At 47.1% G+C, this 19,308-nt stretch overlaps 1 protein-coding gene across 1 annotated transcript in view; it reads right to left on the bottom strand.

Annotated features, from left to right (window-relative positions):
• Positions 1 to 19,308, bottom strand: part of PHLDB1 (pleckstrin homology like domain family B member 1) — a 63,052-nt gene that overhangs the window by 23,318 nt on the left and 20,426 nt on the right. Inside the window, exons 5-10 of the mRNA XM_044669610.1 lie at positions 17,799 to 17,924; positions 14,570 to 15,918; positions 9,441 to 9,704; positions 8,425 to 8,565; positions 8,170 to 8,307; positions 3,747 to 3,902 (exon numbers count right to left, since the gene is read on the bottom strand). Of these exons, the coding sequence (XP_044525545.1) occupies positions 3,747 to 3,902; positions 8,170 to 8,307; positions 8,425 to 8,565; positions 9,441 to 9,704; positions 14,570 to 15,918; positions 17,799 to 17,924 (2,174 nt within the window). The remainder of the gene's footprint in view (positions 1 to 3,746; positions 3,903 to 8,169; positions 8,308 to 8,424; positions 8,566 to 9,440; positions 9,705 to 14,569; positions 15,919 to 17,798; positions 17,925 to 19,308) is intronic.

The raw sequence follows: 19,308 nt of genomic DNA, 5'->3' as shown, positions 1-19,308 counted from the left end.
CCAGGGCAAAATAGCTCACAGTGCTCTAAGTCCTGTAAGCCATCAGCAGAGGAGATAGAATCAGCAGTTTTCAGAATTAACAGTCTACAAGCAAAAAACAAACAAACTAGGAAAATGAGCAAACAGTAAAAGAAACACCTAACCATAGAAAATTTTTATGGTGATAAAAAAGAGCAAAGCATGGATTCAGAAGGGAACAGGGAGATCAAAGCAATCACATACAAAACTTCTTGGTTTTGGGTATTGGTAGAGCTCAAAAAGGAATTCAAAAATCAACTAATAGAGGAGGAAGAAAAATGGGAACAAGAAATGAAAGTAATTGAAAGAAAATAACAGCCAAAAAAACAAAATTGATCAAGTGGAAAAAGATGCACAAAAATCCAATGAAGAAAAGAGTTTCATGAAAAGTAGAATGGACCAAATGGAAAAGGAGGATCAAAAGGCCATGGAAGAAAATCAGTCTTTAAAAATCAGAATTGCACAAACAGAAGCTAATGAATTTATGATGCATCAAGAGGCAATAAAACAAAATCAAAAGTTAAAAGAATGAAAAAAATAGAAGAAAGTATGAAATATCTCATTGAAAAAAACAACTGATCTCAAAAATAGATCTAGGAAAGACAATCTAAGAATTACTGGACTACCTGAAAGTCAATGATAAAAAAAAAAAGCCTAGAAATCTATTACAAGAAATTCTCAAAGAAAACTGCCCTGATATTCTTGAACAAGAGGATAAAATAGAAACTGAAAGAATCCACAGATCACATCCTTCAATAAATCCCCAAATGACAACTCCCAGGAATGTTATAGCCAAGTTAAAAAGTTCCTAAGCCAAGGAGAAAATACTGCAAACAACCAGAAAGAAAGAAACAATTCAAATATCACCAAGCCTCAGCCAGGATTACACAGGATCTGGTGGCTTCTACAGTAAAGGATCAGAAGGCTTGGAATATGATATTCTAGAAGGCAAGGGAACTGGGTTTATAATCAAGAATCACCTACCCATCAAAACTGACTACATTCTTTCAGGGGAAAATATGGTCATTTAATAAAATAGAAGATTTCCAAGCATTTCTGAAGGAAACTGAAGTTCTTTCACTAATCCCAAGCTGCTCCATTCAACAAAGCCCCCTCTTTTTAAACATTATTATTCCTTGGTAGTGATTCTATTCATCATCACAAGAAGAATAGTTTTTAAAATGTGTTCTTAATGCTGCCATTTAGCATTGCAATATTACATATAGTTTAGTTGCCTTACAGCATATAGCACACCTTGATATCAGGAAAATTGAAACTGCATTAACCAACTCAAGTAGGGTGTGAGGGGAGGGGTGGGAGAAGGGAGGTAAACTGACTGTGGATTAGAGCCAGAGATGATTCACACACAAGAAAAAGTATAAAAGATATCTCTAAGGAAAATAGAAACACTGAAGCATATCCGCAAAATATTTTGAAAAGAGAGAGGAAGAGGGCAGCGAGGTGGCACAGTGGATAAAGTGCCAAACCTGGAGTAAGGAAGAGCTAAGCTTAAATTTGGCTTCAGATACTTTCTAGCTGAGTGATCCTGGGAAAGTCACATAACCCTGTTTGTCCTTCTCTCTTAGAACTGATATTTGGGCAAAGGTGAGGGTTTTAAAACAAGAAAAAAGAAAAAGAAAAGGGAGAGGAAGACCTCCCCACATGTTGGGCAGATAGTTTACGCAGATCACTAAGAATGAAGTTCCTGAGTTATTAACTGTACAGCCAGAAGGGGGCGCCCTGTCCAAATGAGATCATGGACCCATTGAAAGATGCTTAGGGCACCACAAAGGCTTTCCAGTTGGTTTATTATAAAATGGGCAAATCACCTAGGCACTTCATTCATGAGAATTAACAGAGCTTGTGGTTCTCTCCATAGGACATCAGAACTGTGAAGGGATAAGACAAGATTGAGGACTGGATGATGATGACAACAACGACAACAATTACAACAACAACAAAATGAATGTGGCACTTTAAGATTTGCAAAGTGTTATCTTGTTTGATCTTCATGACAATCTTGTGAGGTAAGTGCTATTATCACCCTCAGTTTATGGATGAGAAAACCAAGACTGAGAAAGGACAAGGGACTTGCCTGGACCACACAGATAGTAAATAGATGAGGCAGAACTTGAACTCAGGTCTTCTTGACTAGCCATTATGCTGCTTAGCTGCCTGTCTGAGTTTACTTGTTGTCCATTCCCAACCCTCCCTTCCTGAGCAGTCGTTAAAGATGGGAAGATAAATTGTAATCAGTTGGGTTTACAAGGAAGAAATTGGAGAAAATGGGACACCCATATAGCTCCCAGTTACCCCCAAACTCCTCTACTGAGTTTCTTCCTTCCTTCCTTCTGTCCTTTTTCTCTTTTTCTTTCTCTATCTCTTTCTTTCTCTCTCCCTCTCTTTTTTCTTTTCTTTTTCTTTCTCTCCCCTCTGTCTTAGTACCAATTCTAAGACAGAAGAACAATAAGGGCTAGGTAATTGAGGTTAAGTGACTTGCCCAGGGTCACACAGTTAGGAAGTGTCTGAGGCCAAATTTGCCTATTACTACTGTTAAAGGGCACCACAATCATCCCAGGCACTCAGACTCAAAGCCTCAGTATTATCCTTAATTTCCCTCTCACCTCACATATCCAATCTAATGCTAAATCTTATCATCCCTATCTTCGTTGTATCTCTCACCTTTTCTCTCCTTAGCTCTGGCCTCATCCCTTCTCACCTGGCCTGTCAGTCTACTTCTAGCCAGTCTTCCCACCACAAATCTCTCACTACTCCAATCCATCCTCCCAAGATGACTTTCCTAAATTATAGAGTTGACCTCCTGCTCAATGAGTTCCAGTGGCTCTCTCATACCACCAGAAGAAAATAAAAAACTCTTCTGTTTGGCATTTAAAGCACTTCACGAACTGGCCCTTGCCCACCTTTACATTATTATTTTTTCAAACCTTTACCTTCTGTCTTAGAATCTATACTGTATATTGGTTCTAAGACAAAAAAGAGGTAAGAGTTAGGCAATGGGGGTTAAATGACTCATCCAGAGTCACAGGTAGAATGTGTCTGAGGCCAGATTTGAAACCAAGACCTCTCATCTTTAGGATGGCTCTCAATCCACCTCAACACACCCCTATGCATTATTTTTTTGCCTTACTCCCTTCTACACATTCTCTAGCCTGACTTCATTGGCCAGACATGACATCTCCTCTCTCCACGCCTCTGTCTTGGACATCCACCATATCTGGAAGGCTCTGCCCCCTCACTCCCACCTCTTGATTTCCTTGGCTTCTTTCAAGTCTCAGCTCAAATCTCACTTTCTTCGGGAATCTTTCTGAGGCCCTACAGCTTCCCTTTTCCATCTATTTGGTATATGTGCATATAATATGGACCTAGTTACTTACATGTTGTTTTTCTTGTTAGAATGTTAGCTTTAGGGCAAGGCACCATGCTTCTTTTGTGTCCCCAGAACTTAGCACAATGTCTGGTATATATACATACATACATACATACATACATATATAATATATATACATATATATATGTATATGTATATATAAAATACCTAATAAATGTTTGTTTTCTGGCTCTCCGCCCCAGGATACCCACTTTCAATCCATTTGCCTAGGATAAGGCTCCATACTCACAAAAAGCTCATGAGGTATAGGCTGACTTGATTGCCCCCTGAGAAGATAATGGCTTAAGGGAAAGGTTTTGGAAGGGGGGGGGTCTCTCACCTTTCTCTTGGCAATGCTCCGATGTAGCTCTGCCCTGCTGTGGAGCAATCCCTGGCTCGCCAGCTCCCGCTCTTCCTCCAGGCGGCTTTCCTTCTCCAGCTGCTGGAATTCCAAGTCTTCAAAGAGTTTTGTCTCTGTCTCCAAAGCCTCAGCTTCCTTTGACAACAATGATTGGGGAAGAGGTTGGGGGCTCAGTTGTAGTCCATTGTGCCAGTCTGGGACCTGGTGGGCCAGACTACCAGGGAGGTAGCACAAAAAGGTGATCTAGGTAGCAGGTATTTCTGGGACTGGGAAGAAAAAATATTCTTCCCACCCCAGTCAGTAACCCTCCCCCTGGGCACAGCTTTACCCTTATGCCCCTTTATTTGGTACCAAAAGGGTATCTTGGCTCTCAGGCCTAAGGTGGCAGGAAGTACAGAAAACATAACTGAATCGGGAGGGGAAGAAGATGGAAAGGATCAAGCCGTTCTATGACCCCTCCTCTTCAGAGCCTTTAAGGTGTGGCTCATCCAGTGTATTGCCATCCTGCCCGATGGCACTGTCCACTCTGCTCTCTTCTCCGCTTGAGGGAGGGCCCTTGAGGGCAGCTCCAAGACCATGGCAGGGGAGTCAGGATAGGGGCTAGTGGTTTGGGAAACTGACCCTTCTCAGCTGCTCCTGTAACTGTTCCCGAACAGACTCGGGGCAGTTATCGAGCTGTGTCTTGAGCTCATCATACAGCGCCTGGCGGGCCTCCAGCTCACTCCGTCCCACGGCCAGCTCCACCCTCTCCTGGAGGGAGGTGGGGGGGGGGGAAGGGGTATACAACACAAAAAGGGGAAAAACAGAACACACACTTCTAACTCCATGCCATGCGGCTGGGGATGGGAAAGGGAGAGGGGTTGTTGGTGGGGAGGGCAGTGGAGAGTGAAAGGAACAAGATGAAAGGGAGGAAAAGAGAAAGGGGGGAACTGTGAAGAGGGAGAAAGGAGAAGAAAAAAGGAAGGGAAGATGGAAAAAGGAGAGAAGAATAGGAAAGAGGAAATAAAGAGAAACAAAGAAGAAAAGTCAAGGAGAAAGAAAAAGAGGAAACAAGGGAGAAAAAAAATCAGAGTGGGGATCAGGATAAAAAAAGGGCAACAGGGAAAGAAAAAGGTGGGGAGTTATGGATCAAGGGCAGAGAAATGATTGTGGAGAAGGAGAGAGGAGTAATGTCGGGGAAGGGGCCAAGGATGGGCTTTGGTCTCAGGAGGTTTATTGAATTTGAAAATTTTAAGTGGGTCTGACACTGATGCCAACAGGTTGGTTTTCATACCAGACCAGCTGTGGCTGCAGCTTGTTCCATACATATCACAAAGAAATTTTGGCTTGCTCCCTCCCTCCTTTGCACCCACCAGCACCCAGAGACCAAAGTCTAACCTGGGAAAGGAGGTTAAATTAGTGGATGTATGTATGGAGGGGTAGGGGAAGCTGAGGTCATTAATGCAGCAGCTGACACAGAGTTGGGGACCCCAGCACCCTCTCCTCTCTCCACCCTCCCTCCCCCGCCCCTCACTCAGCCTTCTTTGCCCTCCCACCCAGGATGTAGAGAGATGCTGGCATCTGAGGTCTGAACCAAGGGCTGGGCTGAGGACTGCAATTAGTGTGGCCGTTGCCATGGTAATCAGAGCCCCAGGAATGGGTAAGGGAGGAGGGTAGATGGCTCAGTCTGGGGAAGAGATGACACCTTTAGGAGTGGGGGTGGGAAAGAAGGGAGGAGTTCGTGAGTCACCCTATGGGAAAGGATGGGCAGAGGAGAAACAGTTATTATTGACTCCCAACCCTGGGAGACTGGGCTGGAAGAAGAGAGCTCATTAAGGCCAATCAGCCAGCCCCTTCATGGCTGGGAAGACCCCCTGAATAATCCCAAGGGAAGGCAAATCAGGCCAAGACCCAACAGAACCCTCCTAGGAGGTTGGACTTAAGTTAAATCCTAGGCACTAACTATAACCCTGAAGTATCAAATAAACCAAAACTTGGAATGTAAACTCAGGCTGACAAGGTGGTTTGGGACACATGTGTCTTCCTCCCTTCCCCTCCTCCTCCTTCTCCTCCTCCTCCTCCTCCTCCCTGGAAGCACTGTCTTCCCCTGTTTGCAAGCTTTTGGGGCATAGGTTGTCTTTCTCTTTGGATTTAGCCTTTTAATGTTCTCTGCTAGAGTATCTATTTCCTTAACTCCATCCTCAGGGGTTTTCTCTTCACCCCAGTAGCTGAAGCCCTTGGTTCTGGGAATAGTACCCAAAAGAGGGTCTAGTGTTGGGATTCTTAACCTGGAATACATGAACTTGTGTTTTTAATGTTTGTATAACTGAATTTCAACATAATTGTTTTCCTTCGTAAGTCTATACAGTTCATTTTATGCATTTAAAACTGTTGTTCTGAGATCACCAAAGGGGTTCATGACCCCAAAAAGGATAAGGACTTCTGAATTAGGGAGAGACAGCTATCAGACTGGCACACAACTGTCTTCCCTTCCCCATCCTGTAAGAAGCTATGGTAGGGCCCTAACATGGCTACACCATCCCTGACAGGTTCTTTTTGTCTAATATCCTTATAGTATCAATTATTCTTCCTCTCCTCTCCTCTCTTCTCCTCTCCTTTCCTTTCTTCCTTCCCTATTGCCTTCCATCTTAGAATCAACATTGTATACTGGTTCCAAGGCAGAACAACAGTAAGGGCTAGGCAATGAGGGCTAAGTGACTTGTCCAGGTCACAGAGTTAGGATATGTCTGAGGCTAGAATTGATTTTAGGTCTTCTTAACTCTTAACTCTATTCATTGTGTTACCTAGTTGCCCACCTGCCAGGCTCTTTTTGTCCCAGGCAGTCAAATAATTGGGGTAATGATGGGGAAAGGTGCTGATTGTTTTCCCTTTGCTCCCAAAACTATTCACTCTTCCTGACTGCCACTGCTTCTGCTAGTAGCTTTCCCTCCTGAGCCTCTGGTGGTCCTCTATTTGTTTTGTGGTTCTAATGCACACATCATATAATAATATATACCCTAGTTATTTCTATTCACCCCTAACTCCTGCTAGATTGTAAGCTCCTTGAAGGCGGGGAGTGGGTCTTAACTAAACGCTGTATTTTGCCCATATACATAGTGCCTAGCACAGTGCTCCACAGAGTAAGAAATGATGCTTTTCTTGAGTGACCAATACCTGGAAGTTTCAGGTGGTGATTATTCTAAGATGTGGTCAAGGTCCTCCAGCACTGTACCTCCTCTGTCCCACAGAGTTATGTCTTCTACACCCAGTTTCCTTCCCCCATTCATTTTTTAGTTGGGGCCCCGGGGTCCCACACCAAGAAGAGAAGGAAACAGCATTAGAGGGAAGAGGCCAGGGACACACAGGTGCCCATGGAGTTAGTTCAAAAGTGGGCAAAGCTAGAGAGCTGCCCTAGGGCAGTGGGCACAACTCCTACCTAGGGAAGCACTGGCAGTTAGGATGGCATGCGGAGGGGCCTATGGAGGACCCAGGACAATTATTAGAGGGGTGTTAGTGCAGGCCTGGTTGGCAAGCATGGGATTAATCTGGCACAGACTTTGGGAGTGTGGTTTGGGGGGCCCAGAGCCCAATGCTCCAAAAAGAAAAAAATAGTTCCTCAAAAAAGGTGAGTAGGAAGAGGAAAAGACTTGCAGAAATTCCAAGAGGGGAAAAGACCCTCAGAAAAATGTCAGATCCAGAAACAAATGTCCCCCTCTTCACTTCAGACCCCTTGGCATGGTGTTGGGCTCTTCAGGCTCAGCTGACATGGCACCTGTGAGACGGAGTGGCCCTGCAGGCTGGCACAAGATCTGAAAGGTTCAGGGGCAGAAAGCTGGGACTATCTGGGATAGAAAAAAAAACTGCATATTCCAGAAAACAGGTACTAAGGAGTAGGGATAGGGGCACAAAAGATCAGGGGACAAAGAACGTAACATTGGGTAGTCATATTTAGAGCTGAGTCCATATTAACTGGGTCTGGGCATTAAGAGGACTTTACCTGCTAGGGCACCAGGTATTAGGGCTGGGCCATAGAAAATCTCGGCAAAGCCTGGGGGAAGGGGCATCCAAAACCAAATGACCCCTCTACTCCAGTGATGTTTCCTCTACCAAAAAGGAGGTTCTAGACCTTTGCAAAGGATAAGCCCGATTACCTAGGAAGTGCCCAGGGGAAACCAGCATTGGCAAAGGCCCTGATACCCAGAGGCAGCAGAGAGAGTCCTAGAAAGAGGAGAGGCCCAGATACCAGTCCAGCACCCTGACAGTGCCCCTGCCCAAGCTGGCATCCTCCACAAGGAATGACGTTCCATGACTTATAAGAGTGGCCTCCCCATCCCCAGTGGAAAGGGTGATATAGCATCAATTTTCCATTTTTCATGGGCAGTGGGTACCTCAGATGTGGCTGAGGTATCCTCTCTCAGGTTACCTTGTCCCTCTCCTTCTGCATGCCCGTCTCCAGCACCAGCAACTTCTCCTGCACCTGGTCCACAGCTTTCTGCTCCTTCTGCAGCAGTGCTCGTTCTGCCTCCCGCTCCCCCTGAAGCAGTGCCCGCTCCATCTCAGCCTGTGGGCACAGCCCAAGGTCTGTGTCACAACCAGGGAGTCCAAACCCTCCATCCTGAGGGCAGGAGGGTGGTGAGTCTTCTCCAAGGCCGACAGCCTGTCCTCTAGGCATACTCACCTCTCTTGTCGATTCCTGGAGCTGGTGCTCCAGTTCCTTCACTCTGCCCTTGAGTTGTTCCACCCGACCAAGTGCCTTTGCCCGCTCCTCCTCCAGAGCCAACACCTCACCCTGAAGCTTGGTGCCTGGAGCATCTTCATGCTGTAGAATAGAGAATTCATTAGACGTGGAAAAACTGGGTCAAGCTTTGGGCCCCCTTGGGGTGTCAGACTGGAAGATGGTGGGAAAAACAACCATCTGTCTACACTAGTTCCCCCTGTTCCCCGTCCAAGGAACCCCTCAGAAAAAGCTGACTCACTCAAAGTGAAGCAATGATTTATAATAGGAATGCCAAGCCTAGGTGGGGCCTCAAGGCCAAAGTTGGGGGATCATAAAAAGTTTATGGCCTTCAAAACCTAGAAAATGGTCTCCCATCCCACTTCTCCTCCCATCCATATTCAACACACTCTCTCTCTTCTCATCCTTCCCTCTCTCCTTCATTTCTCTTCTCTTTCGCCCAATATCCTATCCCTTATCCTCATAATCCACAAATTTCCACATAAGTTTTCTGAAGTTATATTATCCAAACTGTCTTCCTCCCCTCTTCCCTCCCCCTCCTAGAGCTGGCAAGCAACTTGATCTTCATTTTCCTTTTTCCCTATATTGAATCATCCCTTATCCCACTTCTTTCCCTAACATACTATCTCAACCCCAATTCCATCCCACTTTCTAGAACCTCGTTTTCCAGGATTGCCCTTCCTCTTCTTATCCCCAACTCTGGTACCCACCCACCCTTCCAATCTCCATTCCCCAAATCTCCCCCCTTTCTAGATTCCTTCCCACCACCTCTCATGCTATTTTTCATCTGAACTCTTCCTCCTATCTTCCCCTGCCACCCCTCACTCTTAGATTCCCTCCACCATCCTAGCCCTCATTTCAAACCTGTTCTCAGTCCTCACTGAACCCCACCCCAGACCATTGTTGCCCTCCCCCCTCCCATTGTCTCCTACCTCCAGATCTGAGGCTCTACCCCTCACCTCTTGCTGGGTGCTCTCAGTACTGCTACACTCTTCCTTCAGATTCTCCTCATCAGAGCGCTCCACACTCTCCCAGAGCCTCTGGGTGGTCCCACCAGGCTCCTCAGTGCCACGTCCGGAGATGCTCCTAGAGGGTCTTCTGCCTGCCAGTGCCAATGCCATGGCAGCTTCGCCAATGCTAGGCAGCTCTCCTACCTCAGAGCCCCCATCTGCCCGGCTGTACTCAGCACACAAGTTCAGGATGGTCTCCAGACGTTGACGTTCCTAGGGAGAGGGAGCAGGACTAAAGGCTCCGCATACCCTGTCTCTAAGCCTGGTCATAACTCCTACCTCCCAAGAGATGAGAAAGCTTAGATCATAGAATTTGGAATTTGATGAGACCTTAGATGTTAGCTGGTCTCTCTCCCCTCTGATGTCTACCACCTATATGGCCTTGGCAAGCTACTTACCTCTAGGAGCCTCAGTTTCCTCATCTGTAAAATGAGTAGGTTAGATGGCCTCTGAGGTTCCTTCAATCCTCCCCCAAAATTAGGGGAGAGTGTAGACTCCAGGGAGCAGACAGGGAGAGGTCCAGAGGACACAGCTAGATCTTCCCAGCCTGAGTCCAGAATTCTATCCTCTATGACTGCCCTTCTGCCAGGCCACCATCATGCCAATGGGTAAGGCTAACACCCAATCCCCCAGAAGGAGCAGGGGACAGAAGACTCTTCTGGCACTGCCTATGATACTTGGTCTAAATCTGGTAAGTGTCTTAAGAGCCTCCACTCTTTGTCTCATCATGTCCAACCTCCTAGAACCCATAGGGGAATGAGGAGAGGAGAGGAATGACAACCTTAAAATGGGTCGAGTCACTAGAGGCCTCTCCTTCTGCCTGTCCACATGAGTGGCCATTCTTCCCCACCCTAACCCTAGCTCCCTTTCACTTTTCATTCTGCACCCCAATGGGCTCTGGCAAAGAAAATGGTCAGACACTCAGACACGCTGTCAGTTGAAAGTGTAAAAACACAGATGAGGACAGAAACAGAGCCCACATAGACAGGGAGATATTCAAAACACACAGGGGTAGGGATACGGCTTTATCTTCTCCTTCCTACCTTAGTCCCAAATCAACATGAGCCTTGGGCACCATGCCAATGGGTAGGGCTAATGCTCAGTCTTACTGAAGGAACAAGGGATAGACAGCTTTCCTGAACCCAAGTCTTACAGGTCCCAATCTGATCACTGTGCTGTGGTTGGACCCTCAATCTTTGTCCTCTTAGCCCCACCCTAATCGCTGTAACATAGTCATCACCTCTCCTCAGGAACCTGAAGGAAGAGGGCCAAGGCATGCCCCTAAGATGCCCACGGACACCAAGGCATATCCCCAAGCTGGGGACTGTGCTGTACTCCACCCCTCCCCAAAAGACACCCCCGCCCTGCCAAAAGTGCCTTTTTTCCTCCAGGCCCCCAACCCTGCTTTCCCCCTTCATCTACCACAGGTTCAGCCCAGGATCTCACCCAGCCTCTCTCCTGTTCTGTGCCTTGTTCCATGGCCAAAGAGACCCGGAACCCAGTCCTGCCGCCCCAGGAGGCTGGGCCCTCTTGCCTCCTCCCCCTGCCTCAGGACACAGATAAGCAGCTGCTACAGAGATGGGAGGGGCAGGCACTTTCCAAGCCTTAAAGTGGCAGGTTGGGGCAGGTCAGAGCCCAGGAGATGTGGAAAGGCGGGATAGAGAACTGGACCCACTACTCAGTTCCATTAGCTCCCCTGACTTTTCTTTGCCTGGGACAGGGACATCCCAGGATCTAGTCTAGACTAGCAAGAAAAGCCAAGGGGAGCCCCTTCTGGGGAGTGGGGAATTCTCTTCCAGATCTGAGCAGAAATAGTGAGGGTGGGAAAGATGATAAAGGGAATCTGCTCTCCTCCTTCATGTTCTACCCGCTTTCCCTTGGCCCTCCCTTTCCCTGAGCTATCCTGGGAATCCCAGGCCCCCACCCAGCTCAGATGCCAGCTCAGAGACAGCTGCCCAGAGTCCTTCCCATCCCCCAGACCCCTCCGCATAAGGAAATTCCTACAGACCTGGTCTTAGGGGCTAAGAGTTTCCTTTACTCACTATGCAAGCTCCTTTCTCAGACCATCTGGCCCCTTACTTGGCCAAGAGAGCATCGAAGTTTAGAAGAGGGCAGAGGAACACCTCCGTGGCTCAGTGGTTTGAAAGATGGGAGGTCCTGGGTTCAAATTTGCCCTTAGACACTTCCTAGTTCTTCAACCCTGGGCAAGTCACTTAACCCGAATTGCCTAGCTAGCCCTTACCACTCTTCTGCCTTCGAACCAATGTACAGTATTGATTTTAAGACAGAAAGTAAGAGTTAAAAAAAAAAAAAAAAAGGAAGGAAGGGAAAGAAAGAAAGAGAGAGAGAGAGAGAGAGAAAGAAAGAAAAAAAGAAAGGAAGGAAGGAAGAAATGAAGGAAGGAAGGAAGGAAGGAAGGAAGGAAGGAAGGAAGGAAGGAAGGAAGGAAGAAGAAAGAAAAGGGCAGAGAGGTATCTATCCCAGTCTGATCCTGGCAATGGGCTGGGTTTTGGGATGACAGGCTGGTTGCGGACAGAAAGAGAAGCCTACCTGTCACTGCCCCAAGAATCCCTACTGTCCAGAGCTTGTCCCTAATCTATCCCCTTACCACGCTGGCAGAGCTGTTCTCTGCCTAGACAGCTGCTTATTCAACTAAGCCCCTTTCTTTTAGACTTGGGAGGGGAGGAGACCCCTCAGGGAGGAGAAAAAAGGAGAGGCACCTGGGCCCTTAAAGAGAGCTTCCATCATTACACTCTTCACTGATATTAATAATAATGTTGCATTTCTTTTTTTTTAACTCTTAACCTTCTGAATTAGGATTGATTCTATGATAGAAGAGTGACAAGGGCTAGGTAATGGGGGTTAAATAACTTGCCCAGGGTCACACTGCTAGAAAGTATATGAGATCAGATTTGAACCCAAGTCCTCCCAACTCCGGGCCTGGAGGTCTATCCACTGTGTTACCTAGGCTGCCCCAAATAATGTCACATTTCAATTGTGCTTTAAGGTTTACAAAGCACTTTTCTCTTGACAACCTTGATAGTGAGTATTATTATTACTCCTCTTTTATAAATAAGAAAGTTGAGGCTTTAAAAGGTTAAATAACTTACAGTCACACCACTAGTAAATATCTTGAAAACCATACAATACTTTACAAATGTGAGTTCCAGGAAGCTCTATGACCCTGGGCAAGTCATCTAACCCAGAGGTGTTAAAAATTCAGCCATTAGATAGCATATGGCCCAAAAGACTTTTGAGTGTACCAAACCAGATTAAAATGTAATTGGGAAACATTTAATAAAGAAAAATATGATATAATAAAGAAAATATTACATTTAAAACTGAATCAATACGTGGTCCATAGAGAGTCTTATGTATAAATCGGTGGTCCTCATTCCTATTTGAGTTGACATCACTGATCTAATCCTTATAGTTTCTTCATTTTAAAATGTGGATTAAGATGGAACCTACTACACAGGGTCATTATAAGAGTCAAATGATTAATGTATATAAAGTGCTTTGGGAGACAGCAGGGTGGCTCAGTAGATTGAGAGCCAGGCCTAGAGATGGGAGGTTCTAGGTTCAAATCTGGCCTCAGACACTTCCCAGCTGTGTGACCTTGGGCAAGTCACTTAACCCCAACTGTCTAGCCCTTACTGCTCTTCTGCCTTGGAACTGATAGAAAGTAAGTGTTTTAAAGAAAATAAAAAATAAATGCTTTGCAAAACTTTTACTATTAACATTTACTTATTTAAGTGTCAGGTATTATTAGTAGTAGTTGTCATCCTTGTCATATCAAATGTCAAAGGAAAGTTATGAACACTGGTCTCCTGACTCCAGAATTTCTAAAGACCCACACTAGCCATGCCAGAATGGCATTTATGCTGGAGTAGTTATAAAAAGGCAGTAAGGTTTAAATGGAGGGCTAGAAGTCAGGAGACTTGGGTTCTAATCTTATGTCTACCACTAACTAGCTGTTCAATTTTCAGTAAATCGTTAACCTTCTCTGGATCCCAGGTCCTCATCTATATTGGCATCTAAATTATTCTAAGGCCCCTTTGATTCCATTACTGGACTTATAACCCAGGAAAGTAATCAATAAGAAGAAAGTCCCCACAGACACCAAAATATTTGTAGAAGCATGTTAGTTAAGATTAGAAACAAAGTAGATGCCCATCACTTGGGGAATGACTAAACAAATTGTGGTACATGAATGTAATGGGACAAGACTGTGCTGTATAGAAATAATGTGTGTGACAAACACAGAGAAGCTTGGGAAGATTTATATGAACTGATTCAGAGTGAGGTAAGCAGAGCCAGGAAAACAATATACACTGTAATTGCAACAACAACAACAACAACAAAAAACAGAAAGAACAACTGTACACCAAAAAATAAAAAGTGAATTAACAAAATTATAAAGATTAAGCATGACTCAAATGAGGATTTAGAAGAGAGTACCCTGAACCCATGCCCTCTGGCTATACCTCTGATACCCAGGTCTAAATCTTATCAGTGTCTTACATTCCCCAATCTTTACCCCATCAGGTCTACAGTTTTTATACATTGTATATGTTTTGGGACTATTTCAATATTTAGATCAGTTGTTCTGATTTTTTTTTCCTCTTTAAAAGTAATACTAATTGCAGCAGCTAGGTGGTTCAGTGAATGGGGAACTAGGGCTAGAGATGGGAGATCCTGGGTTCAAATCTGTCCTCAGACTCTTCCTAGTTGTGGGACCCTAGGCAAGTCACTTAACTTGTCTAACCTTTACTGTTCTTCTGTCATGGAATCAATACTTAGTATTGATTCTAAGATGGAAGGTAAGGGTTAGGAGAGAAAAAAAGAGAGAAATACTAATTGTTATATGGAAAGGCTCTCTGAGAGGATGAGAATGGAAAGATATGGGGATAATTCTGATGATATAAGAAACAGAAGACCTTAATAAAAACTAAAAAAAAAAACTTTTAAAGGTCTTTTTCATTTCAAACATTTGAGATGGGGTTCTAGGTCAAGGAACGTAGGCCACCTGGGAAAGACCCCCAAACATGCCCAGGCTCCCAGGCTCACTCACTCACCAGCCGCTCCATCTCCTGCTCACGAAGCCGCTCCTGCCTCTGACGCCGGTGGTACTCCAGCAAGTCGTCCTCGTTGTCACTGATTTCGGTGATGCTGTTCTTTCTCTCCCGGGGCGCTGGCACCCGAAGCTCCCCACTGGAGAGCTTCCTCTGTGCCCGAGGACTCTGTCTGGGCGAGGCCCCCGTTAAGGAGCCAAGGCTGTAGGCAGGGCTTAATCCACCCCCGAAGCTGCTCTTTCGAGGCACCACCGAGTCTCCAAGTGTGGGGGAGGGGCTCCTAGTCCGACGGCCCCTCCCTCCCAAGGTAAGGGTGAAGTCTTCAGAGGAGGCCGCGTGTGCTGCCCAGCGGCGAGTTCTGGGACTCTCCGCCATCTCCCTGGTCAGCTTAGGGTCCGGAGTGGCCCGGGCAGACATAGGAGACAGTGGGGAGACCCGCCGGGAAAGGGATGGGCTTAGGGGCGGGAGTTCACGCATGCTCTCTGGGCCTCCCCGCCGGCCCAGGCGTGGACTCTCTGGCGGCTGCAGGGTGCGGGTCCCCATCCCATCTGAGAAGGTTCTGCCCACCAGCTGTCGGGAGGGGCTGGCTGTCAGGACTCGCTCAGTGGCTGGCACCTCCCGGAAGGGGCTAGGTGGCCGCTCTTGGAGGGTGCTGGCCTTGCTCCGGGGGGCAGGGATGGGAGGCTGAAACTTGGGGCTGCCAGGAATGCCGGTGGATTGGCTTCGTGCTCCGCCATCTGGGTATTCGCTCAGGCTGATGGCCACAACAGGTAGCGACACCCCAAGCCGAGGGTTCTCGGTGGCTTTTCGGGCCTCTGCCAGCACTGTAGCAGCAGGGCTGTCAGTCAGCAGACCTCGCCGCCCTGGGCTTGGAGGCCCTTCATGGATCGCTTTCCGGCTCAGTCGGGGGCTCTCTGCCGGGCGGGCACCACCGGGGCGGATCTGCGGGGGCTGTAAGGCCAGATGGTAGCTTGAGGAGCGAGCAGGGACCAGGGGAGGAATGGCCGGGCTTGGTTCCTGCCCTCCGGGTGAGTGGCTGGCACAGCTGCCGCTACTGGCAGGTGAGGAGAGAGGAGAAAAGGGGGGAGAGGTGTTCTCATAGCTGGAGCCCACAGACATGGCCCCTGGGCTAATAGGCGGTGAGAGTGTGTAGCGCCCACCATTGGAGAGCGGGGAGCTTGCAGGGACCTTCTTGCCAGGTGCTCCCGGCTCCTCCAACACCAGGGAGTCCATGATGTCCTGTAGGTCCTTCTCAATGGAGCTCACCAAGGAGCTGTGGCTCGCACAAGCAGCATGACCCCGGCTGGGGGGCTGCGGGGGGTGGTTCCCATTCACCAGGCTCTCTGACTCAGCTGGGACAGAGCACACCGAGGTCACTGGTAAGTCGGGTCTGAATCTCTCCCAGGATCCAGCCCCTGGGCCCTACCACCTAATCAACTTTCCCCTACCTCTCCCATAGCATACAGGTGGCGCCTGTTCTAGGCTGGGCACGGATTCCGGCTCTCTGTGTGGCCTTGGGCAAATGGTTCATTCTCCCTAAAATTCAGTTTCTTTCACTTCTAAAGTGAGAATGCTGGAATAAATTATGCCTAAAGTTCCTTCCAGCTCTATTCTCATTCCTAGAGAACAGCCAGTGGGAGAGCAGTGGAGAAGGAAATGCAGAGCTTCTGGGTCCAGTAGCCCGAGTCCCTCACTAAGCACCTCCCAGTGCCTCTATTTCCCCAACCTTACTTACCTTCCCAGCAAGAAGGATAGGTTCTGACAGAGTGCTAGGGACATGAGAGAAGTCTACAAGGAAACCGGGCCAGTTAACTCGAAAGGGGCATATCCGGAAAAAGCCTAGGCTAAGAAACTTGGAACATTCCCCCCATCCAATTCAGGGGAGCTCAAAGAGGGAAAAAAAAAAGTTCCGCCCCCCCACCCCCACCTCCCAAAGGAGGAAGGGGAGATGGGAGGTGGCCCCATCTGCAACCAATCAGGAACAGTTAGAGGCCAGAGGGGCGGGATCTAGTGCTAATGGCCAGTTCCTGGAAGCTAAAGCAGACATCTAGGTACAGCTCTGTGGTTCCAATTATCCCCATTAAGCTGCTAGCCACAGGAGCTCTCTATCCCTGCCCTGCCCTGCCCCTCCTTTACTCCTACTGCCATCCTGGCGGCTCTAAAGCCACAGCTGGCCTCAGTCAAACAGACCTGCAGCAAGGCTGAAGGGCTGGGGAAGGAAGGAAGAAGAGGGAGAGGAACTTAAGCAAGGTGTAGTCCAGGAACTCCATCTTATAAGGCTCCAGAAAGAAGGAAAAAGTGTTAAGGAGGACCAGAAAGGAAAGGAAGCCATTCCTGCCACAACTCCACCATGGAAACCCCAAGGTGGAGTTAAGGAGCCTGGGATAGAACAACAGGCAAGAGGGAGTGGGCATTTTCCTAGACATAGGTGGCACTAGCCTGAGCCACTCAGATTATTCCGTCTTCCTTCCCCCACATCTTCTGTCTAGGCCTGAACTTAGTGGCTAGGGAAGCTATCTATCCTTCCTATTCTTGGCACCAAAGGTAATAACATGGAAGGGTCAAACGGCAGAGAAAATCTCTCTTTCCCCACCCCATCTTAGCTGTATAGGGGTAGCAGACCCAGGCCCCACGGGCAATCTGGATCCTCTCCTCCAAGAATCAATAATTCACACACAAGCTTCAATTACTGGTGCCTAAGCAGAGGCACCTCCAGGAGTGGAGCATGAGGCAGAGTCTCAGTGCTTGCCAGCAGGCAGGAACCAATCTAGCCAGTTTATGGGCATTTGACTGAAAGAATCCTCCAGTCTTCTGCCTCCCCTCAGGCTACCAGGGAGGGTAAAGGTAAGGTGCTTCAGCAGAGCAGAAGCATAACTAGAGGGTTCAGGCTTTAGATCCTGCTTGACACCACACTATGGGGAATGAAGCTGGCAAAGCTCTCTTTTCTCCTAGGCACATGATCCCCGGGAAAACCTGAAACCAGCCAATTGGCACTGCCCTGGATCTACCCCAGAGCCTCTCCTGCCTGGCATCCCTTCTGCCTGCTGGGCACTCAGTAGATGACAGGGAGCCAAACTCACTGTATTGTCCTGTGCTGACACTCCAAGTGTGCTCAGGGTGGGAGGGGGCAGCCCTCCTGGAGCCCCTTGGTGGACACTAGGAGTCGCTCTAACCTTAGTTCTTTGCCAGGTCAGGCAGGCTTCATGATTCCACCTTATTCTGTGGTACCTACCTAGAGCAGGGGTATAGGGTGCTCCAGGGCCCCTACCTCCTGATGGGATCATACTTTTCATCCACTTGGCTTCTGCTGGGTGGTTAAATCGGAGGAAAGTGGATTGACCCAGGCACAGCATGCAGCCTGGAAAAGAGGAGAAAGCCAGAATTCAGAACGAGAAATGTCTGTTTTTATTTAATCTCCCCTTCAACCTGCACCTCCAAGCCAAGAGGTAGTCCTGGGGCCCCAGAACACATACAGGCATTTGCACATTTGCTACACCCTTCCTTACACTCACTTATTTATATACCACCAACTATAACAGAGTCATGAACAAACATTCATGTGTCTATACAGGTAAACAAGTTGTCTCTTCCCCTACAAACACACATCCAAGCCTAGCATATTGAACCAAATGGCAGAAGACCCATGTTCTAGCCCTATACCTATCATTTTGAAAATATATGAAGGATGACTAGGTGGCTCATTGGATCAAGAGTCGGGTTTAACTATGGGAGGACCTGTGTTCAAATCTGGCTTCAGACACATCCTAGCTGTGTGACCCTAGGCAAGTCACTTATCCTCCACTGCCTAGCCCTTACTGATCTGCCTTGGAACTGATACTTGGTATCGATTCCAAGATGGAAGGTAAGGATTAAAAAAAAAATGGTCTCGGAAAATGATTTGAATCTTTAAGGTTCGATTTCCTCCTCCGTAAAGTAGGAAAGTCTTCCCTACCTATGTCACATAGTAGTTGTAAGGATCAGACAAGATAACATGAAAGGGTTTAAGCACCAGACCATGGATTCTTTAAAAAAAAAAATCATTAAAAACCCTTACCTGGGGGGCAGCTGGGTAGCTCAGTGGAGTGAGAGTCAGGCCTAGAGACAGGAGGTCCTAGGTTCAAACCCGGCCTCAGCCACTTCCCAGCTGTGTGACCCTGGGCAAGTCACTTGACCCCCATTGCCCACCCTTACCACTCTTCCACCTATGAGACAATACACCAAACTATATGGGTTAAAAAAAAAAAGTCAAAAAAAAACAAAAACCCTTACCTTCTGTCTTACAATCTATATCATATATCAACTCCAAGGCAAAAGAGTGATAAAATTGAGGCAATTGGGTTAAATAACTTGGCCAGGATCACACAACTAGGATGTGTCTGAGGTCAAATTTGAACCCAGAACTCTCATCTGTAAGTCTGGCTCTCCATCCACTGAACCACCTAGCTGCCCCTAGCCCAAGGATTCTTAACCATTTATGTGTGAATGAACTCCTTTGGGAGTCTTGTGATCCCTTGAAGTCTATGATCCCCTTCTCAGAATAATGTTGTTAAATGTATAAAAAATATAGAATTACAAAAGAATCCAATTATATTGAAATAAAAATATTTACCAACATATTAAAAACACAAGTTCATAGACCTTAGGTGAAAAATCCTTTGGGATGACTACTCTCCTGCTTGGACATGTATCTATGTACATACGTTTATGTATATTCATGTGCCACCTTCTGGATGATTCAGTTT

This window comes from Gracilinanus agilis, chromosome 3 (assembly GCF_016433145.1).
Source record: "Gracilinanus agilis isolate LMUSP501 chromosome 3, AgileGrace, whole genome shotgun sequence".
Classification (NCBI taxonomy): Eukaryota; Metazoa; Chordata; class Mammalia; order Didelphimorphia; family Didelphidae; genus Gracilinanus; species Gracilinanus agilis.
Note: the sequence above shows the minus strand (reverse complement) of the source record. Positions and strands in the feature narration are given on the sequence as shown.